At 51.6% G+C, this 25,907-nt stretch overlaps 1 protein-coding gene across 1 annotated transcript in view; it reads right to left on the reverse strand.

Annotated features, from left to right (window-relative positions):
- The window catches only part of RPTOR (regulatory associated protein of MTOR complex 1), a 316,057-nt gene that overhangs the window by 110,725 nt on the left and 179,425 nt on the right, over nucleotides 1–25,907 (reverse strand). The window contains exons 8-9 of the mRNA XM_035025828.1: nucleotides 1,098–1,198; nucleotides 404–548 (exon numbers count right to left, since the gene is read on the reverse strand). Coding sequence (XP_034881719.1) covers nucleotides 404–548; nucleotides 1,098–1,198 — 246 coding nt within the window. The remainder of the gene's footprint in view (nucleotides 1–403; nucleotides 549–1,097; nucleotides 1,199–25,907) is intronic.

A 25,907-nucleotide genomic window follows, 5' to 3' on the forward strand; every position in this document is an offset into this window, starting at 1 on the left:
ACGAATCCAACAGTCTTAATCAGGTGGAGAAATCTGACGTACTTCATAACCCGCCGGCAGTTTCTCCTCTCAGTACTGGTCCCTGCAGGGTTAGAAGCTCACATACGAGCCTCTCCTGCCCCGAGTTACAGGATCGGTTACATCTGGGGGTGCTTGTCCAGCTCCATCTTCAAAGACCCTCCAAGGCACCTGCGCCCCGAAGGAGACACGTTTCCCATTTGCTGAAAGCTTTAGAGAGGACTTTACCTACTTGTTAACGCCACTTGGGTCTCCAAGTTGGTGGCAAGTCTTCCTATTTTGCTTCACGTAATTACATTAAACTTGTCCTACCGTAGAGATGGACAGAAACCAAGCCATTTAGAGAACGTCGCATCGTTGGGTACAGCCTGGCCAGGACACTTACCACATTGCGTGCATGTAAGTGGGGGGCAGGCGTGGGCTGCTGACGGGGGTGCAGTTATAGGACCTCATGATCCTTTCTGCCAGGAGAAAATTTCGAAACAGACTAGCCACCAACAGGTCCTGTCTGAAGAGCTTTTGGAAGAGATCTGAGGGCAGATAAAACAGAAAAAGGTATCTTCAGTGACTCACATCTAGCGTTTAAAGCCAAATACACAAATTTACTTCCATCAGAATTTTTTACAAGCAGGTTGGCCTAATAGGCACTTTTCCCATTGGTGATACACACACATTCACATGCATTAAGTACAAACACCAAACCCCAGCCAGTCATTAATGAAAAAAATACAACAAGTCTCATAATAGCTGGTTTTAAGAAATCTGGTTTTAAAAAATCTGGATCGTCACGCCTATTTTTATGAAGAAAAGTAAGTCCTGAGTCCACCTAGAAAAGAATACACTAATGTCGAGTGAAAGCTCAGGTGGGGCTTAGTGTCCACACTGTTCGTGGTGCCTGACCCATGGTGACTCACGGAAACCTCTGGAGGCTCTTGCCTCCTCCTCCTCCTGCCCCCTCAGCTTTCCCCACCGACAAGACCTCCTTGCTTCCATTTCGCCTCCCTCATTCCAAGGGCCAGCATCTCCCAACTGCAAGGCAGCAGCCCTCCCCTGCCCCTGCCCGGCCCGGGCAACCTCACCCCGAGGGAGCACATTCCATGCGATGGTGTCTGTGATTGCCGTGAAGATCCAGTTCAGTTCTCCCAGAGGGGTCCTCCGGTCATTCAGCCGGCCGGGAATCCTAGGAGACACAGTGTGCTTTCATTAGTGACCATCCAGAGAGTCCCGGCTACTGCAGACGGGTGGAGAGAGGAGATGGTGGAAAGAAAAGAGGCGAGGGAGACAAAAAGCTCGGAGCAGAGGCAGGGGAGGCTTGCTGCTGGGAGAACAGCCTCACCTCTTAGAGCGCATTCTCCATCCTCACCTCCCTCCCCTCGGGTACCCCCGATGTATGGAACAGACCCTGTGGCTCCACACACCACTCTTGTGGTTTCTGCGTACAAGAGATGGGTGTGGAAGGGCCCAAAGGGCAGCCCCTGGCATCTGCTACAGAGGAACCCGGGCCATTCTTCTATTCCACATCCCGCCCGGCCCCATGGCTCCAGGCTGCGGAAGTGCACTTTCAACCGGACTGCTGTGGAAGGAGAGCTCGTCCTCTGAGGTCAACTTACCTTCCGTTCACTCATCAAATCTCTGAGCACCTACTCTAGGGCCAAGTGCTCTTCTAGCGCTGGCATGTAGTGGGTGGGGCTCACGGTCCGCTGGGGAGGACAGACAAGAAGCCGGTAACCAAGCACAGCTGGAAGGGCACAGAGACAAAGCCCACAAGACTGCGGTGGGAGGGGCGGGGTCCAGGCGGCGTGCAGCAGGCAGAGGTGAGGGGGGCCTCACTGAGAAGGTAACACCGCAGCAAGCCGCACTCAAGGAGCTGAGGGAGTGGGCCAAGTCCACACCCAGAGGGAGACCAAGTCCGGCAGAGCCCGGAGGTGTGCTTGTGCGGGCAGCGGCCTCGGCTCTGCGTGTAACACACTTAATTAGATCTGACAGGAAACGCTTGTTTTTTTCTCCCAAAAGCAAAATGCTCACAGTAAATGGCTCAGAGACTAAAGTGTGATTCCTGCTCTTTGTAAGAGTTAACAGATGAATAATTTCCAGCATAGTAGCCCATTTCATGGCACCATCTTTGCATGAATGAGGCTCAAGCGGCCTGCCTCCCTAACAGGCACCGCTGAGCGGCGCAAGCTTCCTCATATGATGGCAACATGTGTGCTCCTTCCTTCCACCAAATGCCTTTTCCTTCAGGAATAAAAAAATTCTTCTTATTTCCTCAAGTAGGCTTAGTGATAAGACATGAAAAAAAAAAAAGAGGGATCAGCAAAATATTTGAAAACAGCATTATTGTTCAAATAGTCTGAAGTCTTGAAAAAAATTTCCCAAATAAAAAAGAATTGTACGTCAACAGGAAGACTCCAGTTTGTTTAAACTGAAAGGCTGTTGCAAACACAGTCAAGCTACTGGCCCTGGCATGGCTGACTTAGAAAGTAGGGTTTATTTAGGAGAGAGCGTGAGCGGGGGCAGAGGGAGAGAATGTTTTCTTTAAATTAGATTTATTTTAGAGAGAGAGGGGAGGGGCGGGGGGGGAGAGAGAGAGAAAGAATCTCAAGCAGACATGGGGCTCGACCCCAGGACCCTGAGATCATGACCTGAGCCGAAACCAAGAGTCGGACGCTCAACCGGCTGAGCCATCCAAGGGTCCCAATAGCAGTTTTTACTGGCTCTGTGTGTTGGGCATCTCTAAGGATTCCCACCACTTAAGAGAAGTCAAGGTCTCCAGGCAAACACTTGGCACAAGGACAACGGGACTGTCTCCCTTTCTCATCCTGCAGGGCTGTTCCTTTCTCCACCCCACACTCTTGCAAAAGGAGAGCACATGCCAGGTGGCCAGGTGGACTGCCCTCGGCCCTGGACCAGGAAGGCAAAATCTGTGAGCAGCAAAGCACAGCAGAGCAAACACCCCACCCCTCAACAAGCAGCAGCGAGGCAAGCACGGGGTGCACCTCCCAAGAGAAAATATTGATGAAATCCAAGCAAACAGTGCAGGAAGGCATGTGACCGGCGTCCTCCTTCTCGGCCCACAAGTGCCAGTGCAGACACCTGGGTCACTGCCCCAGAAGGAACATGGCACTAGGGGATGACGGGGGGGAGGGGGCTTTGTGAGGGCCAGAGGGTGGGCATAGAGCCCAGACAGATTAGCTCATGGCTTGGGTCCTGCATCTGGGAAGGAACACATGCACCGAAACCTTTTTATTTTTTATTTTTTAAAGATTTTATTTATTTATTTGAGAGAGAGAGAGAGTATGGGGGGGGAGGGTCAGAGGGAGAAGCAGACTTCCCGCCGAGCAGGGAGCCCAATGTGGGACTCGATCCCGGGACTCCAGCATCATGACCTGAGCCGAAGGCAGTCGCTTAACCAACTGAGCCACCCAGGCGCCCCCGAAACCTTTTTAAATAAGATCATTCACAAGCTCACCACCAGCAACATTCAGCAGTAACACTGTACCTTTCACTCTTGCTGAAGGCACCGCCTGCCCTCTCCATGGGGTGGTTCGGGGACAGAACGTGGCGCACCTGAAGGGCCGCATTCAGAGGCTGAGGCCCTGCTGTCTAGGACCAGGAGACACACAACAGCTGAAGTGTGCAAGGAGCAAGCACTTGAGAAAACGGTGATCTATGATGTCGCGTCAGGGGTTCTCTCTCTGTTAATGTATTTAGAGTTCGCCAAACCACAAGGTGGAGGGCACGTCCCCAACTCTGACACCAACTTCCACGGGTTCCCAAAACCACGAAGGACTCTAAGAGCTCAGTGAAAGCTGTTACACTTGTGATTATGGTTTATTAGAGAGAAATACAGAGAGACATTTGAGCCAGTCCAGAAAGGGACGCGCGGGGCAGAGTCCAGGAAAAGTACCAAAGGTGGGGCTTTCACGTCCCCTCCCAGCATCCACATGTGACAACATGCATGGCGCTCTGCCAACCAGGGGGCAGGGTGGGGGGCTGGGGCCTTGGTGTCCACCTCGGAGCCCTGGTTGGCCGCCTGGCTGCCCATGAGCTGGATCTGCCTTGAGGTAGACGGACACCACACTCAAGCCCCAAGCTGAAGTCACCTGTTCCCCTCTCTAGTGGTGTGGGCCCCCATCCTGAGATGACCGCATGTGGCCAGCCCCCACCCCAAACAATGATGCTCCTGTCAGGAACAGTACAGGCCTTCCCTCTGTGCCAGCCAAGTTCTTGACTACACAAACATTAATCTGTTCAACATCAAAAACAAACCTATCCAGAACTAGATTTCAGATTTTGGACTCACATGCCATCCTGGGTGCCTAGCATCTTCACTGGACTAAAACCCCATAGGTGCATCCACCAGAGGCTGGGCCATGTCGCACAACAGGCCTTCCAGCAAGGTGGCCTAAGGGAAGCGTTGCTTGCCTTCACCCCCGCTTTGGATGACAAGTCAGCACATGAGAAGAAAAAGCCCAACCCGACCACTGGACAGCACAAGTCAGGGATGCGCCAGCCCCCGACAATGCTCTGGGCGCGGAGCCAGGACCACCTGTCTGGAAAGGACAGACTTCTGAAGGCCACCTCAGCAAGTCTGCTTCCAGAAATCAACCCTAAATTGGACACAAGGAACGGGGACACAAGACATGCAGTGTTTTATTTACAGGGGTGAAAAGTCAGAAACTAGCAATGTTACCAAAATGAGAGAAATGAGTAAGTAAATTACAAAACAACCACATGAAATTACTAGAAGCTAGCAGACTGTAGCTTATGAATATTTCAACAATATGGGAAAATGTGTACTTCATAACATTATGTAAGGAAGCAAGACAAATACCATATAGTCATCACCACACAGGACATGCAGGAAGGGAGACAGAAGAGAAAGCCTCGAGATACGACTGTGGGGAGGCTCTTCCTGTCTCGTGCACAGTCATACCTGCGGCACGGCGTGTACCCCACCGGAGCAACAGGGAGCAAGCCAAACCCCCAGTCCTTCGCCTCCCCACCCCGAGCCCCTGGTGCTCACGCTGGGGGAGCAGGCAGCTGGTGGGACTCTTGGATGAGTCTGACCAAGGTCTGTTTCCAAACCCGGACCAAGTGCATCACTGACATGAGCCAGTACGTCCTGACTCAAGATGAGGTGGCTCAAGCTGGTTCCTCTGGGTCTGATCCCTTGGGTAAAGGAACGATGCATTCCCAGCAGCACTGAGCTTGGTGGATGGGCGGCCAAGCCACTGGGACAGAGACCAATCCTTGTCAGACTAGGGTCAATGCGTATTTAGGTATTTAAAAAAATCTGCAGCTTCTGACAACCACCAGCAGATGAGTGCAAAAGTAGGCTCCCACTACCATCACCTGGATCCCATTGATCTCTTTTCACTAAGCTCATTGTGAAACCAGAGGCAAAGCTGTCTGCAGACGGATCTCAGACCGACCTAGGGATCTTTCAAACCGACCCATCCACCCATGAATCCAAGAAGCATCTTCTCCACGCAGAAGACGGGTGTGCATACTTGGGATGGCAGAATGGGGCTGAGTCAACTTCCCTCACTTGTCATATCACTGAGAATTAAATCACTTCAGAAACTTTTCGCTTCTGTTTTCCTTTCCGTATCAGAGCATAGTAAAGAATGTCAAAACCCAAGACCACATTTCATTACAGAGTTCCTTCAAACCCCCAAAGAGTTGCATTCATAATCAAGGTGGTTCTTTTAAAATTTAAATCCACAATGTTAATCAAGGACTAACTTTTGTGAGAAAAGCATAAAAGCTGTAGTTTAGGAACAGATCACTGAACTGGGAGATGAGAAAAGCCAGCCTCTAGTCCCAGCCGTGCTGTGTCTGGGAAACTTCTAGCATCGGTTTCCCTGCTCCGGGTCACGGAGCCTGACCTTACGTGCAAAACAGGGACTAAAATAAGATGGGCCACACTTCAGAAGGGGACACAGCAGCCAGCAGGTACATCCCTGAAGAATGCACGGCCCTCCCTCCAGCCCTGCGTCTCCGCTGACATCAGCCACTGCATGTCCCCCAACACCTGGGCCCCCCTACAGCTTTCCGATTCTTGCCAGAAATGATGCTCCGGGGTTTGCAGACCCAGGTCATCACCAGCAAACTCCAGCCCCCAGCCTCGCATACGGTGACTGCACTTCAGTATACACACCCCGATTTTTAGGAGACCTGGAAGTCCCAGACCAGCTCTGGAATGCCAGACTATGCCCTTCCTCTTGGACCACGTTCTCCCTCCCTGACACCTGTCTTCCTACCCTCCACCCTCTTGGCAATCAGTACCATGGTCCCCGCACCAGGTATGTGTCACTTAGCCTCTGACACGGCCAGCCCCAGCCTGGCCATCATCTTCTGGCCACCCCAGACCCTGGACCTGGTGGAGATGGCACAGGCCATGTTCTCATGCTGCCCTGATGGGACCCGAGGACTAAGAAAGTGCACAAATCCGCACCATCCTGCCGAGGAGGTGAGCACGCGGACTGCACTGGGGCACCTCCCCGCTCCCTCTTTCCCAGTCTCTCGGCCTCCACTCCTAGCTATCTCTGCCAAACACCTGCAGGGTCCTTCTGTTGTCCAGAGGAAAACAAGATAACATAAAAATCCATACCCCAGAAAACCCACCAGTCATTATGGGCAGTCTGTCCGGGTCTCGGTGTCTGTCCATCTGCCTCATTCCCTAACCTCTGCTCACCTGTCTTCACAGCTCACCGCCATTACTACCCCCGTCGTTCCCTAGATCCTGTCCTGACTTCAGGGGCCACACAAATTCTCTCAGAAACACAGCTCATCTGCTCTCCAACCCCCAGCCTAGGGCGGCTCACCCTTCCGGCTTCCATCTGCCTTGTGCTGCCACGCGGCTTTCTGGACCCAGGCTCGTCTGCTCGGGTGCACACTGTGTGGGGCAATGGCCCTTAGCATACCTGTGGTCAAGACCCCGTGGGTTCTCTTTGCTACTGCAGCGTTCTCAACGACGGAGTAGCTACCTCTACTTCCACAGATCTCACGCGGAACAAAGGAAAGCAGAGCTCTGCGGGCTGAGTGAGTGGGGCTGGCCACTCCCTGGCCTCCTGCTGTCCATCTCCCCCGAGACGGCCTCTGTGAGGGCAAAAGCACTGCAGTGGAGTCAGCAGAACGTTCCCACTTGACTTCAAACCACCGATCACTGCCCAACTTGACACATTAAACTTGGAAACTGGTTCCCAGTTGCTTCTCCCCCATCCCTCTGGGCAGGTCCATCACCTCGCAGCGTGACAGAACTCTGCCTCCTTCCACCTGCTCAGGGCGCTCCATGCTCCACCTGGAGTGCCTCCCTGCCCTCCTTGTGCTGGTCCCGGCTCCGTCTTTACAAGCAAAGCTCCACCTCCACTGTCCGTAAAGACGTTCTTGCCCAAGGCAGCCTTGGTTGAGCCCCTTTTTAGTTGGAACTGAACGATGCCCTGCATCTTCATTTACTTTCTTCGGCATTCCACCAGTGACTCACCTTTGTTCCTTTTACCAATTCACCATCGATTCACAATCTAGATAATAGATTTCTTTGATATGAATTGATCACCTTACAGTGTTGGGCAGAGCGCTAAACACTCAGCAAGCATGACCCCAACAGCCCACAAATGTGATTCAGGGCACCCTCCTCTTTAAAAAATGTCCCTACACCGGCGGCTCTCTGAGGTCCTTACAGGTTGTGTGGCTGACATGGAGCTGCCCTGCTCAGACCCCTCAAGAAGGCCTGGCTGCTGGGCAGGGATGAGGGTGGCATCAGGCACCCAGGGCCCATCGCTGCTTTCAGGATGGGGTCTCCCAGCTGTGGCGTGGTCCTCCCCAGTCTGCGGTGCTTCCACAGGGTGACCCATGGTCCACAATCAGTGTGGGTCTGGTCTGCGCCACGGCCAGCTTCCTTCCCTGCCCCTACCCCCGCCACCCCCCCACAAACCTGTGTCCCCAACAGGTGTGTAGTGTCTGCATCCCACAAACAACCAGCACAGGGGCATGGGGGAGATGTTGTGTCTTGCTTGTATTTACCCTTCTTGGGCTACTTTCTGTTTCTCCTGAGCTTTCTCTTTCACTAAATATACCACATTCCAGCCATGTGCAACTTGCTGTTTTCAAATGGTCCATGAGCCCCCAAACCTGTGCAGACCACCCTCCTGCTCTCCTGGCTTAGGGAGCACCGAGAGTCCTCCAGTTGGCCTGCTCGCAGACAGCATCCTGGGGGGCCCCCCCAGGCCTGGGGGTTGCTGCTGAGACTCTCACAGAACTCCACAGATGCTTCCGCCAGACACGGAAGCTACCACCCAGCCTGTCCTCAATGGGCAGGAGCCGTCGGAGAGCGGTGCTCACCCAGTGCTCAGCACCAGCTGCTAATGTATAACAGGTGCTCCATCCATATTTGATGAGCGAAGAAATGAATCCCTCCTGAGTGATCGCAAGCTCTATGTAAATAAAACGTTAAGTGAAAAACTATGGTTTGCAAGAAAATGATACAAACTCACTAAAAATACTCAAGTGATATGAAGATAACACAAATCATCCCGAATTCTATCATTTAAGAACCACTGGAAACATTCTGGTGACCATCCTCTCTTTATGCACAAAATCAAGTAATTCTGAATGCACTGAAATAATACTATGTAAAGGGATGCTACATTTTTGTTAAAAATACCCACAAAAGCACTTAGAAAAAAAGGCCTGGAAAGGCAAATATGCACCAGAGCACTAACAGTGATAATCTTAGTATGGTGGAGATTATAAATGATTTAAATTCTCTTTGCTTATCTGTACTTAATAATACATCTATGCTGAAAACACACGACTTGCATAATGAAGAAAAATAACTTTCGTTTTCTTTAGTAAGAGAAAGGCTACAGCGAGTTCTCCTGAAAATGGAAGAGAGTTTAAAACTGAATTATAAATTTACATCCTCTCACATTCAACTCAAATAAAGCAGGACGCACCTCTACGTCCTCTGCTTGAAAGAGCCTCATGGAAACGACAGTGCAGAGAGCCTCGGGCTGGTTCACTTCCTACAAGTGAGCTGTTGCGTAGAAACCTCCACGACTAAGAAAATGGGCCACGAACCGAGCAGTTTCTGTTCTGAATAGCAGGCCGATACCCTGCAGCTAGGTATTTGGCAGGACAAGGGCCACACACACCAAGCAGTGGCTCCCGGCCTGAGGGGCTGTGGGAGGGGAGGCCCCGGGAGTGTGTCCTGTGCGCCAGTCTTTCCTCAATCACCGAGGGCTGGGTGGAAAACAAAGTCACACATACCCACAGGATATCCATGCGGTCTACAACCGCATGTGTTACAAAAATACAGCTGCACGGGCACAGAACGCCCCGCGGAGTGAGGTTGGGAACCATTGTTCTGGACAGTACGTTTCTGGACAGTACGTTTTGTGAGAGCATTTTCCACACGCTGACCTTCTCCTGAACCAAATCCAGCCACATACCTATAATACTCTTTTCCAATCTCGCCTTACTTAGAATTGCGTACAATTCAACACTCTACTATCGTCCGATTTCTTTGTCAAGTGCTGTTCGTGCTAGCCATCCACAGGCTTCAAGCAACCCCCTCATGTGCGTGAAGCCCACGGTTTCGAGCGTGATCTCTGGGACTGGTCTGCGTGTCTGCAGTCTCACAGCCAGAAGGGAAGTCTTTCCTTTGCCTGCGCTGCAAGACAGGGTCTGAGCCGGCGGAAGGGAAGGATGGAGACGGGCCGCAGGGAGAAAGCCCAGCTGGGGACTGGACCACGACTGTGTGAGCACAGAAGGCCCAGCTGCAGAGCCGCAGTTCTCCCCACGGACTTGGAGAGCCGGCCACACGGCCACTGCGGCAGTACGTGAAGAGCTGAGTCAGCCAGGCCCCAAATCACATCTGCAAACCCTGGGGCGTGAGGCTCCAGTCATCGCTTCAGGTTTGGGTGGCGTCACGAGTTCCCTGGGTGGCAACGGCAGGTTAGGTGACTCGCGTCCCCCCACTGAGAACTAGACAGGCTGCATGTGTGTGGCTGGCAGCCTTCCTGAAGGCAAAGGAAGGCTGGCAAGCCTGCGGGGAACCGTGGGGCCAAGACCAGAGAGGGAAGCCCAGGGCATCAACTGGCATTTGGGGCTAGCTCTCTCCGAGGTGTCTGGCGATCCCAAAGCAGGACGGGGTGGGGGGGGGGGGGGGACATTGAGCCGAGCGTAGTGCCCATGGGGCTGGAGGGCAGACGCTGGGGTTGAGGGCCGTAAGGAGGTAGAGTGCTGAGCTGGGACCCCAAGGAGGAACTGGAAGTAACCCAGACCTCACAGCCCCAAAGCATCCAAACCCTGCACACTTTCCACTTTCAGTTTGCTGTGTTCAATCAGAAGTAACCAGGCACGTACTGGGAAACTAAGTTGATGCTTGAAACCCAGAAAACTAACTGCTAAGGGAAGGAAATGGGCAAAGGATCCATACAGCGGTGACATCAGACACGAACATCACAATAAGTTTACCCAGTATGTTCGAGAAATTAAAAGTCAAAGGAAGGCTTGGCAGAGAATCAGAAACTATAACATAAAGCCTGGAAACTCTAGAACTTCAGGAACATGTAAACATCATATTAGTCCCTCGATACATGGGCTAAAGAGCAGATGAGAACCCTGAAGAGAGGAATGAAAGATGGGTCAGAAAAAGTACTCAGAATTAGACATAAAGAGATGAAACGTTGGGACATACATACAGTGGATTTAATGAAAAGATCTAAAATAACCTGTTGGAGTCCGAAAAGGAGAGGACAGAGGGAATGGGACAGAAGCAATCTTCAAAGAGAATTTTCTGCAGCTGATGAAAGATGTTGAGGCGTAGTGTCCCGGTCTGTGTGGGCTGCAGTAACAAAATACCAGACCTCCTGGCTTAACTAAATTTCATTCTCACACAGCTCTGGAGACTGGAAGTCCACGATCAGGGTGCCAGCATGAGCAGTCCTGGTGAGGACCCTTTCCCTGGCTTATGGCCTGTGGCCTTCATGCTGTGTCCTCAATATGGCGGGGAGAGAGCGCTGCTGTGTCTCTTCTTCTTGTCACAGGGCACTGATCCTATCAGGACTTCATCTCCCACAGGCCCACCTCCAAATACTATCACGTTGGGAGTTAGGGTTTCAACATAGGAATTTTGGGGGATCACAATTCAGTCCATAGCACTCAGGCTCAAGAAATGCTATAGTCATAAAGCAGGACAAATACAAAGAATGCCCAGAGAAACACAACAAAATAAAACTGCCAAAATCCAAGAAAAGGAAAAGATTTACAATAAAGCGACAATAATCAAGATGGTGTGATACTGGCATCAAGATCAATGTAACTGCACAGGGCAAAAGAGCTCCCCAGTTACGGCCAAATGCTTTCTGTCCAAGGCACTGTTTCAATGGGGAGAACAGTCTTTCCACAGCGGTGCTGGAACAACTGGACACCCATATGGAAAAAGTGACCCTTGACTCTCACCGCACACCACGTGCAAAAATTAAATCGAAATGGACCGTAGGGGCGCCTGGGTGGCTCAGCTGTTAAGCATCTGCTTTCGGCTCAGGTCATGATCCCAGGGTCCCGGGATCGAGCCCCGCATCGGGCTCCCTGCTCAGTGGGAAGCCTGCTTCTCCCTCTCCCACTCCCCCTGCTTGTGTTCCCTCTCTCACTGTCTCTCTCTGTCAAATAAATAAATAAAATCTTAAAAAAAAAAAGAAAGAAAGAAATGGACCATAAACTTACACATAAAAGTTAAAACTATAATCTTAGAAAAAATAGGAGAAAATCGTCACAACCCTGGGGTAGGCAAAGCCTTCTTAGGTGCAACACAGAAAGTATATAAAATGTGAAAGAAAAAAAGTATTAAATCAGATTTTATCAAAATGAAATGCTTCTGCTCCTAGAATACTGTTGTGTAAATGAAAACACAAGCCAGACTGATCAAAGACAGAGAGCTGACAATGACTCATCCAACATATATAAAGGGCTCTTGAAGACAAACAACACAATTAAAACATTGGCAAGAAACATGAATATACATTGTATTAAGGAATATAATTAATGGCCAACAGCACATGAAAAGCTGCTCAGCATACTAGTTATTAGGCAAATGTAAATTAAAACCACAGGATAGGGGCGCCTGGGAGGCTCAGTCAGTAAAGCGTCTGCCTTCAGCTCAGGTCATGATCTCAGGATCCCGGGATCGAGTCCCACATTGGGCTCCCTGCTCAGCGGGGAGTCTGCTTCTCCCTCTGCCCCTCCCCCTTGCTCGTGTTCTCTGTCTCTCAAATAAATAAAATCTTAAAAAAAAAATAAACAGGATATAGCACTACACATCCACTAGGAATACCAGTGTTGATGCGAATGTCAAGCGCCTGGCACACTCACGCGTTACTGGCAGGAATGTAAACTGGCGGATCACTGTGGAAAACAGCTGAGAAGTTTCTGATAAAGTTTAACGCACACCTGCCAGAGGACCCGGCCATTCCACCCCTACGTATCTATCCTGGGGAAACGAATACTTATTTCCACACAAGGACTAGTACATCAATATCTGTAGCAGGTCGGCTGTCCATCAAGAGGTGGATGGATAAAAGGGCTGTGACACATACGATGGAGTGCTGCTTACACTAAAAGGAAGCGGATTACCAATAAATCGAGCATGGGAAAGTCTCAAAGGCACTGTAGTGAGAAGGAAGAGCTAGACACAAAAGAATCCATTATAATTTTCTATTCATATGTAGCTCTAGAAAAGATAAATTTAAGGTATGATAAGGAAAAGCAGATCAGTGGTTGCCTGGGCTTGGGAGCTAGGGCGGAGGATTAATCGGGATGAGGTACAAGAGAAATTCCGGGACACGTTTTGAGTGAAGGTGGTCCTATGGGCGTGTAAATCTGCCCAAACTCATCAAACTGAACAGAATGTAAGCTGCAGTTCAACAATGATGATTTTAAAATGAAAAATCAAATGAAGGGGAAATTATGGCATTTTCAAACAATAAAAACAGAATTTTTCACTGGCAAACCTGCACTAAAGGGAGTTCTTTAGGTAAAGAGAAATGCTCTCAGATTGAGATGCAGGAAGGAGTGGAGGGCAACGGAAGGTGTAAACATCAGGGAGTATTAACTACAGAGTATTAGTAGCATTTGTGCAGATAATATATGGAAAATGAACATATGTGACAGTAATTGTACACACGTCAGGAAATGAGTAAATGGCGTTTGTACTCAGGTCCTCGTATCACCTGGGAAGTCAGGAAAGTACTAATTTAGATTTGAGTTTAATAAGCTGGGGGTCACCAAGACTATGGTCTGAGGGCCAAATCCAGCCAGCGGCCTGTGTTTTTTGTTTGTTTCTTTGTCTGGCCCATGAGGTAATAATGGTCTTTACGATTTTAAAGCTGACACTAAGAACACATGACAGAGACTTTACGTGGCTTGCAAAGTCTGATGTGTGTACCATCTGGCCCATAACAGAAAACACAAAAGTCGGCCACTGCTCTGCAGTAGCCGTTCATGTGCAGGAAAAGAACATAGAGTTGACAAGCCGACAGAGGGGGAGAAAGGAGTAAAATTGCTAAATCAACCCAAAAGAGGGGAGTGGAGGAGGAGAAAGCAAGACGGAAAAAAAGAAATGGGGGAAAACAAGAAAGTGAACAGATTTCAACTCCAGTATGCCAATTATTACACTAACTATAAAAAAGACTAGATAACTTCAATTAAAGTCAGCAATTCTCAGTTTAAATCTAAAACCAAAAGTCAGCTATGTCCTGCTTAAAACAGATACACCTTAAATACAATATTCAGAAACATATTAAAATACCTGCTTAAATATATTAAGGATGAAAAACATACACTCTTGCAAACACTAACCAAAAGACAGCTACACAACTATCCCACCGAGCGGACTTTAGGGCAAAGGCATCATCCGAGATGAAGAGTGACATTTCTCAAAGATTCCATTCATTCCACCACGAAGGGGGACTCGGTTATGGCTAATTTGTCCTTCTGTAGTTTTGAAGGGCAAAGCATGTGGTCAACAGGGGGAATAGGCTTTTAATTTAAAGTAAAATGGCAATAAATTGTCAAAATCTGTTTCTGAATGAGAGGAGGAAATTGAGATACATGTATCAGCAACTTCTCTAGCAATGGGACAGGTCACAGGAAAGCCTAGCAGGACATCAGGGAATGGCAGAACAGGGATTTGGGATTGCAAACAGAAAGGGATGATCTCAGTAGCACTGAGGTTGGAGTCCAACCCAAAGTTGGACGATTAAGGATCGGTGTGCCCAGGTCCCCAGTAAACAGTAGAGGCTTTCAGACTTGTAAAACCACTCCCAGTAAAAGAAATGCATTTTGCATGGTAATGTAGTAATCTAATCTAATCTAATCTAATCTAATCTAATCTAATCTAACCATAGGTGAATATACATATTCAAACAATAGAAGTAAAGAACATTCGTGTTACTGGGAAAACAATGATATTTTCTTTTTTTTTCTTTTTTAATGGAGGTTGTGGCCCACCAAACTGATTTCATAGCCACTAATAAACCATGACCTGCAGTTTAAAAATATGGACTTAAATGAAGCTCTTGTTAATTTCCCCAGGAGGCTATCAGCTCAGGATTATCAAAATGGTTTGATGGTGAACATAGCTCCCGAGGGATGTTAGAGATCAGAAAATCACACAATTCTACCTCTAAATAGCTGGCTGACTTTTTTTTTTTTTAAACCCACACAGGCAGCTTGTTTTCTAATGATTTTTAAAACTCTGTACTGAGGGCGCCTGGGTGGCTCAGTCGTTAGGCGTCTGCCTTCGGCTCAGGTCATGGTCCCAGGGTCCTGGGATCGAGTTCCGTATCGGGCTCCCTGCTCGGCAGGGAGTCTGCTTCTCCCTCTCTCTCCCTACCCTCTCTTGTGTTCTCTCTCTGTCTCAAATAAATAAAATAAAATTAAAAAAAAAATAAAACTCTGTACTGAGTCTCTAAATCCAATAGTCTATGTGTGCAATTCTGCCGCCCTCAGCCCCTCTCATCCGGCACTTAACAGCTCCCACAGATTAGAAACCCGCTACTCTTTACTTGGGAAGCAAATGGCATTGAAGAAAAATGTATTTTAAAACTCTGGAGGAAAAGGAGTGACGATTTCCACAGCTCAGCGGTGAGCAGGAGTTAATACAACACTGGAGATAACGTACCTTCTACTGAATTCATTACAGGATGATAAACTGCGACCCATCCCTGAAGCTGCAGCAACGCAAGCCCCTCTGGAGGCTGCACACGGAAATCAAAGGGGGACATGGGATCAAACAGAGCAAAGGAGCAGTATCCCATTTGCTTATTCAAAATGTGACACAATGAAAACGGATTGTTTTTTATTAAACAGTGCAGGTTCCAAAACTCTTAAGAAATTAATCTGAGCCTAAGTTTATTTCTGAAGCATTTCTGAAAGAGCTGATTTTCTCTGGACGTCCTAGTGTCAAGATTGATCTTCAGACAGACCCTTCCCTGAGAGCTAGAGTTATGGGAGCCACGTGGGACCAGCCGCCAAGCAGAATTCTCTGGGAAGCTACTAAAAAGCCTGTCATACTTGGGAAAGTCAGCTTCTAAAATTAGGGGGAGGCGCCTGGGTGGCTCAGTCGTTGGGTGTCTGCCTTTGGCTCAGGTCATGGTCCCAGGGTCCTGGGATCGAGTCCCACATTGGGCTCCCTGCTCATCATGAAGCCTGCTTCTCCCTCTTCCACTCCATCTGCTTGTGTTCCCTCTCACTGCGTCTCTCTGTCAAATAAATAAATAAAACCTTTAAATAAATAAATAAAATTAGGGGAAGGGGGGGTACCCGGGGGGGCACCTGGGTGGCTCGGTCGGTTAAGCATCTGCCTTCGGCTCAGGTCATGATCCCAGGGTCTTGGAATGGAGCCCTGCATCAGCCTCCCTGCTCAGCAGGGGTCTGCTTCTCCCTCTGTTCCTCCCCCTGCCTCTTCCCCTCCCCTGTGTGCTCGCTCTCTCTCTCAAATAAATAAAATCTTCAAAAATAAATAATTAAAATGAGGAGACAGAATCCAGATGAGTCCCAGGAAGTACTTCCCTCCTGATCCAGATGAATCCAGGGAGCACTACCCCCTTGAGGCACTCAGCTACTATCTGGCTGTCTCTCCAGATGTCTCTTCTGGAATATGCTGAGGCACCCTCACCCGTGAGCTTCTTGGTAAAAATCTGGTCTAAAGAAGGTGGAAGGAGAGGCGGGTGGGTGGGTATGGAGTGGAGGGGTGGACCTCACCTCCTCAGCAGTAAACTTGGATGTAATACCTCTGCTGTTTAACAGAGATTGCTACCAGCATCCCCTGCTGGTTCCTTAGCTGATCAGAATCTTTCCAGTCTAGGTAGGGACCAAAATGCCAAGGTCACTGCAAGCTTGTGCCGAGCAGGACTACTGGTAGCCTTGTCTAAATTCCGTCTCCTCCTGTGAGTTTATCAAAGCATCACAAAACCAACAGTTTCCAAATACAATCAAATGGTACTTGTTCTTGATGTTCTAGGCTAGCTGTCCTCTGAGGCCTTCCTGGCAGAGGTGCACTGAACAGACATGAGTTCTAGCTCTGCTGCCTCCCAGGCCCCGGTGCCCTGGCTGGGCTGACCGGTCACTCCTTCCACCCCACACACAGCCCCTCATTTCATTCTGTCCACGTCTAATCTGCTCTTGGAGACCAGACACCTTGACGTATAATACTCACGCCACCTCCCTCGTAAGACCTTTCCTCATATGCCCCCAGTCAGAATGAACTTTCCTGCCTCTGAAACACCTGCACACGGACCTGCAGGACATCAACAATTCTTCGACGTTACACGCAGCACAGAGACAAGGGGACGGGACTGGACAGACCTGGGTGTGAATCCTCCAGGGTCTGCCACGTAGAGCTGTGTGACTTCAGGCACGTTACTTAACCTCCCTGAGACGCAGTCACTGCAGGGATCCCGCCGAACTCCATGGGAGACAGAAAAGTGCGATGAATTAACACCGAACAAGTTAGCACACAACCCTGAACACAGTAAGGGCCCAGGAAACAGAGCCGCTCCTACTTATTACAACCCCCCCCACGCATTTTATTTTATTTTATTTTTTTTAAGATTTTATTTATTTATTTGACACAGAGAGAGAGATAGTGAGAACAGGAACACAAGCAGGGGGAGCGGGAGAGGGAGAAGCAGGCTTCCCGCGGAGCAGGGAGCCCGATGCAGGGCTTGATCCCAGGACCCTGGGTTCATGACCTGAGCCGAAGGCAGACGCTTAACGACTGAGCCACTCAGGCGCCCCCCCCCCGCCACACACATTTTAAAGTAAATTAAACTCCAAATGCCGGAACTGCCCCAGTAAACATGACAATTTTATGAGCAATCTAGGTTACATGTAGAGCATTTTCACATTTGTAACTTAAAGGTGGCCTCAGAGAGAATATCTGCAGGTCACATATCAGAAGAACTGACATCTGGAGTACACGAGGACTTCTCCCAGCTCAGTGAAACGGCCCCCCCGCACACAGGCGGGCGACTAACAGATGCAACACTATGGAAGAACACACAGTGGCAAGTGGGCAAGTGAGAAGATGCTCGCCCTGGTGAGCCCTCAGTGACATGCCCGTCAGGACCACAGGGAGACCCCTGCCACGCCCACAGCAACAGTGACAACCATGGGCCGACGATAACGCACGTGGTGAGGACACGGAGAAACAGAGCGTAAATGGTACCACTCGAAGACACTAGCAATGTCTTAGGAGTTAAACAAACGTACCATCTGCCTCGGCACTGCTACTCCTGGGGGTCTACCCAGGAGACATGAAAATTTGCATGTACAAAAGACTTGTACGTGGGTGTTCACAACCACACCGTTCCCCACACTGAATGAGCGGCAGGTGATGAGGACAGACAGATCAGTGATGTGGGGTACCACTCCACAATACAACAGAACAACACTGATGAGAGCCACAACGTGAAGGAACTCTGAAAACCTTACGCTAAGTAAAAATAAAACAAAACAAAAAGCCGGACACAAAAGACCGTATCGTATGATATCATTTCTGTGAGATGTCCGGGAAAAACAAATTCACAGGGAGAGAATGCCTAGCGGTCGTCTGGAGCTGGGGGTGGGAATGGGACTAACGGTGGATGTGCACGAGGGATCCTGTTACAGCGACGGACACCCAGCTGCAATGGGATTGTGGAAATGGCAGCACGGACTGCAAGACCCACCGGAAACCGCTGAACCCGCAGGTGGGGGCGTAAATTATAGTCCGATAAAGCTGTTGAAAAAATACAGAAAACACCACCCCAAGAAGTCTGAATTGGATACATCAACAATGCTATAAAACCACCGTGTACATTTCAGTTTCTTTTTGAAATGTCATGCTTTCTGCATTACTCGATCAACAGGCGGGCGGGCGGGAGACAACCGTCTGCTGTTGTGCTTCCTCATTCTAAGTCAAACTAAATTAAAGTCCTAGCTTTCAGTATATGTAGAATTCTCTCCCTCCCCCTTTCCCTTTGGTTCCCCTAATAAATCAGTGCATTTTTTCCCACCTGGGAAGTCAGTGATTTCTCACCGCTCCCAGCGTTACAAAGAACCATGCTGCTTGGGCGGGAGGAGCCCGAGACACCACCCGTGGCCCAGCCCTGGCCTGGCCTGGCGTGCACCCTGCCTCCCGCGGCCCTGTTCCGGGGGGAGGGCTCTGACCCCAAGGGCTGCTTCACTGCGCGAACACTGCTGTCCCTGAAGCTTCCGCCGATGGCCCTGGTGCCCTGCAGAAATGTGTGACTCATCGGCAATTTCACGACTCTTCAGTGATGTGAAAACAGTTACCGTGCCATCCAGTGTCTTCTTCCCTCCAGGCTAAGCATCCTGGTCCCTTAAAGTGCCCCTCTCCCGACGCATCATTCTGCATCCTGCATGTCCCCAGGAGGTCGAGAGAGGGGCTGCCCCTCCTTCCTCTAGAATTTTTCTGTTTTTGGAACCGTCATTTGAAAGAGTTGACTCAAGCTCAGTTTACTACAACCCTGACTTTTCCCCCAGAGGCTAGTGTTCTAGCGAATCTCCCCCATCCCACACTTGCACATGTGATTTCTTAGGACTGCTCTGAGGTTTATATACAGAATTCTGACCGTTTGCCTTCAGCTACTCAGCCTGTGAAGACCTTTTTATACCCTGGTATTGGGTCTGTGAGCAAACTCTTATGTTCTCTCAGTACTTCAAATAACAGTATCATTATTGTTTATCTGCATTTCTGAAAAGTTCTGCACCGTTTTGCTGTACCTCCATGGTTAATTGTGAAACGGATCTTTGTAAGAGCAGGAGAACAGTGCTGTCATGCAGACCCTGCAAAGGTGAGGTGGGCGGCTGGTGTCCCATGCTACACAGGCTTCTGCAGGAGGAGAAGGAGCCTTCTGGACACGAGTCTTCCAGCAGACGCCGGGCTGACCACCTTCCTCCCTGTGGCTTCCCCGCTGTACCCTCTCTCCCTCTGGCAAACAGAGCACGGTTAGCCAGGCTTTGCACTGCCCGCTCCTTTGGTGGAAGGCTGCTGGGCACAGAGACTCGGGAGCAGAGCGTCACTCGCATTCCTCGCCCCTGACCGACACCCCCTCCCCTTTGCAGCACGCACAGGCTCCAATCTCCGGCTCGCTGAGGGCCCTCTCCTCTTTGAACTGCTGTCCACCCACAGGCGTCTACTGACTGCCCACTACGTGCTGGCCTTGCGGGAGAGGGGCCAACCTCTCACTGGGTGTCTGGTCCCTCGGCTCCGACGAAGGACCCACGGGCTAGTGAGCTCAGGCCGTCCTTGCGAACAGCTCTATGGCCCTGAGCCCCCCGCTGGATGGTGAGCTCTGCGGACACTGTCTGGTGTGCTTCTAGGGTCTGCATCTCTCCCGCCATCATCCCATAGCACCTGCGGGCCGGGAAGCCGGCGCTTGGACACCTGCTGGCAGACAGCACGGAGCAGTAGGCATTTCCTCACGGCCAAGCTGTGGCCCGGGCACTGAAGCTGGAGAAATCTAGCACCTCCAACACAGGTCCCGACAAAGCTGCCTCAGTTCCCCATCTGATGCAGTGGCCTGAGTCAGATGCGGAGCGGCGGCGGTGAGCCCACCAAGTGCTCCCGACACCGAAGCTACGCATGCCCTCTTCCCAAGCCTGGAGCGCCAGGTGCCCGTCTCAGAGACTGGCGTACTCGGGTCAGGGAGGGTGAGCACCCCCTCCGCACAGGCAGTGCGCTGCATCCACCAGACTGCGTGGGGCCAGCAGACTCGGGGCGGACATGGGCTCTGCCACTTGGAGTGCCTCTGGGAAAGTCCATGTCCCTCCCCCTTAGGGTCCAGAGTCCGACTCCCTGGACGACTGTTCGAACCAGAGCAGCTAATCCCCACCAGGGCCTCCTGCAGGGCCGGGCACCGCAAACTGCAGAGGGGGTCTCACCGACCCCACGTGGGCTGGCCGTGCAGACGCGAGTGGCCACATGGTGGACACAGCCCTGGGAGTGCTGCTTAGCGCTAAGGGGCCTCCGCTCTGTCTGCCGGTGTGGTGCCCGCACCACGAGGCAAGAGCAGGGGTGCCGGCCCCGAGTGGGGCCTCAGGTGGCCGGCGCTCAGAGAAAGGCCAAGGGGAGAGCGGGTGAACACGGAAGGGGCGTCTGCCCGCGTGCACGTGCGCAGTAACGGCCCGAGGCACAGGCTGGGCACAATGGACAGAAGCCCACGCCTCTTCCTCCTCCCGTGCTGCACGTTGCCTGGCTTTCCCCTGGCACCACGCCTGTGCTCGGTGAGGGAGAGCCGCCTGTGGGGCCAGCTGCCTCCCCGGATCCCGGCTCTTGGGGGCATCCAGTGGAGACGGGCAGACACACGTTTTCTTTAGGACACCGGAGGGCACGAGGCACCAGGTGGTGAAGACAGGAAATTGGCACCTCGCTGTTTTGTTTGCCTGGATGACAAAGGCCAGGATGCTGGCGCCACAGTGGAGGAAATGGAAGCCCCGTGCGTGCTACGTGGGCACCCCAGGGAGGCCTCAGAAGCTGCTCCCGCTCCGGCTCCCCCGCTTGGCGGCTCAGCACAATCTCATCTCAGGGCCCAGCCTCCGTCAGGCCGATCACGGCAGAGGGAGGCCATGACAGCACACGGGGACCCAGCACCCCCGCTTCTCCCTTCCGACCCCAGAGCGCTCCGAGTGTGAGGCCCCCAGGCGGCCCTCCGGGCGCAGCTGACTCACAATGCCCCGGTGGGCACCAGGACCTGCGGCTCTTACTTCGCAGCAGCCCCGCGCTTCCGCCACTTGCTCACATTCTCTCCACCGCGCCGTCGTGCGGTCTCCCGGGGCTCTCTTTCCCACTCCGTCTCTAAATTAGCTTCCAGTGAGTCATTACTTATCCTCTCCGTGACTGGCAGGCGTTCATGAATTACTGATTTTTCACCTTCACCCGGCTGATACAATATATTTATGTTGCAGAGAAAGGTACTTTTTGAATGAAGACTGGTATCTTTTGATAGCTTTCCTTTCAAACATAACACGTGTGGATAATGACATTGACCTGACAGTGGAGTGAATTCTAATCACAGCCACCGGACCTGTTTGGTAGGCGTGGTGGCCGCAGCCCCTGCAGACCCTCTGTCCCTGTGGCCCTCGGAGGACGCGGGTCTGCGTGATGGCGTGGGTCAGCGCACGGGCTTCGGGCAGGCTGTCTGGCAAAGCCCTGCTCCCACTCACCCCTGCAGTGAGACACGGGGCAACTGACCTGCCCACCCTGTGCCTCAGTTTCCCATGGTTAGAGTGTGGATAATGACAGTGCTTCCTTTAGAGGGTTCTAGCGAGGACTACGTGGGTTAGTATGTGGAGAGCTCTTCAGACAGCACTGGCACCCAGCAGGTGGTCAGGAAACGTCACCTACTATTCTTCCTGGTTCTCAACCAGAAGACCACGGGTTACCTTGTGTTCGTAAGCAACAGCTCATGTCCTCCTGTGCTCTCCTCCCTGTCCCTCCAGGGCACAGCTGAGACCGGGGCTCTGACACATGAAGACCGCAGCTAAGTTAACCAAACACTCACAGATTCAAAGCAAAACCAACCCCCGGATCCAAGCTTCCGCTTCAGCCTGCCGCCCCGGACTCAGCGGCGGCCACGCCACGTGCGCACTGGAGGGAGCAGGGCCCAGCAGCCCACTTCATCCCAGACACAGGGCTGTTAGCTCCTTAAAATATGCTGTTGACACAATAGATGTTAATTATGAATAATCTTTGGTACACTTTGCGCCTCCAGTGATCAGAATGCTAACGAACGGCCTCATGGAAGAGGCTCACCAGCTCCCTGATTCCCCAGTGTTTTCTGAGCGCCCTAATATTTCTAGCACTGTTTAAGCGTTTCATTACTTTGTCTCAGGGCTGAAAAATGTCCCTTAATTTCCAAGCATGGATCGTATTGCCACTCTCTCCGAGGACTCGCAATATAAATACGCGCCGCAGCGGCAACATGCTTATTCATCAGGCTGCTGGGTTCACGTAGATAATTAGAAACTGGGGGTGCTCAAAGAAGGTTCGCTCTAATTTACTTCCCGACGCAGCAGCTTAATTAGAAAACAAATTCCTTCCCCGGCTGTAAAGATTGCTAAGTAATTATAAGACCCACAAACCGCCTGTATCTTCTCTCTGGTCTTGTGTTGAGACTGCAAACAACACGCTCTGCACATCTGACGAGGCGGCAGAAGCTGGGAAGGGTTAACACTCACTATCCCGGGAAGGGGTTAACGCTCACTATCCTGCGAAGCTTACGCTGAGCAGTCGCACGGTGGCAGCTTCTAGAAAGAAACATTTATTACTGAATTACCATGCAGCAATTTCAAGTATGAAACCTTTCCATCCATCTCTCCGGTGATGGCAAAGAAGACCATGACTCATTCAGGCGGGGTTTCTGACAGGCAGCAGGCAGGGAAGGCACTGGCCCCCGTCACGACGGTGGCGGGAAAGACCAGTCTTGGAGGTGAGGCGCGGTGCCTCCTCCAGGCCCACACCTGCCGCCCTGGGTCCTGAGGCTTCCCTGGCTCCTGGGACATGTAGTCACCGCTGTCCACCACAGGGCAGGATGGCTCATCAGCCCTGGAGACCTCGGCCCACTCAGAGCCGCACACAGAGGAAGGACAGCTTCAGGGAGCAGGAAGCGAGAGCGTGTGGGTGCGGGACCCATGCCAGCCAGCTCGGTCCACACACGCCAAGCATGCCATGCGCCAGGCCTGTGCCAGGACCATCTTTCAGCACAGAGCAAGGGCCCCGGGAGGGAAGCAGAGGGCAGAAATGGACACCATTCTTATTTTTTGCAGGTCATTAAGGAAACAAAACCAGTAACCCGGGCCTGTATTCTCCATTTCATCTCTGCATTAGGACATGTCCCTCCACTCAGACGGCTATAGTGACCAGAGTCACTGTCACACTTAGAGGTGACAGAGAGGTTCTCAAATACAAGTACTACCATGTGTTAAGGAGAAATGAGACAATAAAATCGGATGCAAAATGAAGGGCTCAGAATCCTTGAGAAGGGAGCAACACCGATAATGTCAAGTTCCAGCTCAGCCGACCGCATGTTTGTGTCCGGCCAGGAGACCACGACATGTGCCACGTCCACGCGGCCCACACCCTGCAGGTAGTGCACACTCTGCCTTCTGTGCTTCCTTGTGGGGGGCTTCCTCCCTCCTCCCCCAGCACTCTATAGGGCTTACGATTTTGTTCAGCATGAACTGCTAAAGAATAAAGGAAACAGGAATAAAGGGCCAAGGAACTGGGCAAAAGAGCCAATTCCTGTTTGATCTTATAACGGTAATTAAAAATAAGCTACCTCGCCAATTAACCTGGACCCATGACCAGGTCACCCAAGGAGCTGCACCGGAAGCCCACGTAACGGCCTCACAGCGCAGCAGGTGGCAGCCACACGCATCCCACGTGGGGAGACGGGGACAGGGGCGCGCTCTGCCGGCTTTAATGCAGACATGACCCCAGGGCCCTGGAGCCCCATGGCTCTTGGAGAGGAGAGCTGGTCACAAGAAGGGGGGACACATGGGAGCACTGCCCAGCTGGCCACCCGGCTCTCCCAGGTCTCACCCGGCAACTACCCCATGAGCTTCGGCAATATTGTGTAATTAGTTTATGGAACTCTCCCAAACTATTAAAAATGTATATACTTTTAAATATTCTGCGGCTTCTCCAAACATAAGCTACTTATGAATTAAAAAAACCCAAAACACTTATGGCCCCACCTGAGGCAAAGGCTGGGGGCGGGGACAATGCCTGTGTCCCCACCTTGCCTGTTCACGTGGTGGCGAAGGGGAATGCTGGGGTAGACGAGTGCCACAGGATGCTGCTTGGAAGCCCCCCCGCCCCCAAGACAGTCTTGGGGGGGGGTTGGGACGTGGCTCCTAAAGCAGGCATCTTCCTCCCCCAGTCCATCCTGTCACCCCGAGGAAGGCGGTAAGGGGACACGTGTTCTGGGGGCGGGCTGGCTCCTGCGGAGAGCCTCCAGCACACATCAGCCCCTGGCCAGGCTGGGGCAGACAGGAGGCGAGAGAGCTGTCCTGCGAGTGGAGCTCCTGAGCGCTCCAGGCCGCGGCCGATTGCTCCAGGTCCATATTCTTTCCAGCCCCCATCTGCACTCAGGAAGCACTGTGAGACGTGCTGCTATCCACATTAACTATGTTTTTCTTTTTAAATTAAAAAGAAGAAAAATCACACACCCCAGCTCCCCCCATCTGACCAACCACGTAGCATCCCTGGGCGCAGGAGGGAGGTGGAGAAGGGGACAGGGCGTGCTGGCCCACGGAAGTGAATGTGTGCACGCACGCCCTCAGCGCTGGGCGGACGTAAACCTAAGTGTTTCTGGGAAAGGCACCAGCCAGTGCAAAGTCGGACGTCAGGAGTCAGGAAAACAACGCTTCATGAAAACTACTGACGTCGTAATGTATGAGGGTGCTTCCTTCTATTTTACAATCCTCGTTAACCAGGCCTCATAGTGAGCGTGAAGCTGCTTCCCACGAAACAACAGGCACCTTTCACAGAAGAGCCACGTGCTTTCCAAATCCTGGCCTCAGGGTCCTTCCCCCCCCCCCCGCCCCCGCCCCCACCCCCTTCTCCAGCCAGGTCGTTCCTGCTGCGCCTTCCCAGAGTCAATCCGTCCTGTACTCCTTCACACAGGTTCTTACTTCCCCACGTTACATTTTGTTTTCTGCATTGTCATATAGTAAACGGGCTCTTTTGGGTGTGCGGTTCCCGGAGTTTAGCATGTGCAGATCTGCGCGGCCACAAGCAGGATGGGGAACATCCCTTCACCCCACATTCCCTCACACTGCCATCTCTGACCGATAGTTGTGTCTTCTCCAGAACGGCACGTGAATGCAATCAGACCAGATGTCGGCCCTGGAGCTGCCGGCCGTCACTCCACACGGTGCTTCTGGGGCCACCCGTGTGGTCATGTATCAAATGTCCCCCCATTTCCTGCTGGCTGTACCCCGCTAGACAATGCACATTCTGCTTATTCATTCTGGTCTTTCCAGTTTTCGGTGGTGATGAGTAAACCCACACAAACACTCTCGCACAGGTTCTTGTGTGGACGGTTTCGTTCCTGTGGGATGAATGCCCGGGAGTGGGACCGCGGTCCCATGGGGCCGTCTTCCTACCGCGTGGCTGTCCCACTCGCCTCCACAGCCGGGGCTGTGGGAGTGCTGGTCGCCCCGCACGCTCACTAGCCTTGTTTCATTAACCCACCTCGCGGGGGTGTCGCAGTTTCGAGTTGTGGCTTTAATTTGCATTTCCCTCATGGTTAATGATTTCGAGCATCTTTTCCTGGGCTTATTGACCATTCTTAAATTCTCTTCGGTAAAGTATC

Source organism: Mirounga leonina, unplaced genomic scaffold (genome assembly GCF_011800145.1).
Source record: "Mirounga leonina isolate KUSES-001 unplaced genomic scaffold, KU_Mleo_1.0 Mir_197, whole genome shotgun sequence".
In the NCBI taxonomy this organism is placed as follows: domain Eukaryota; kingdom Metazoa; phylum Chordata; class Mammalia; order Carnivora; family Phocidae; genus Mirounga; species Mirounga leonina.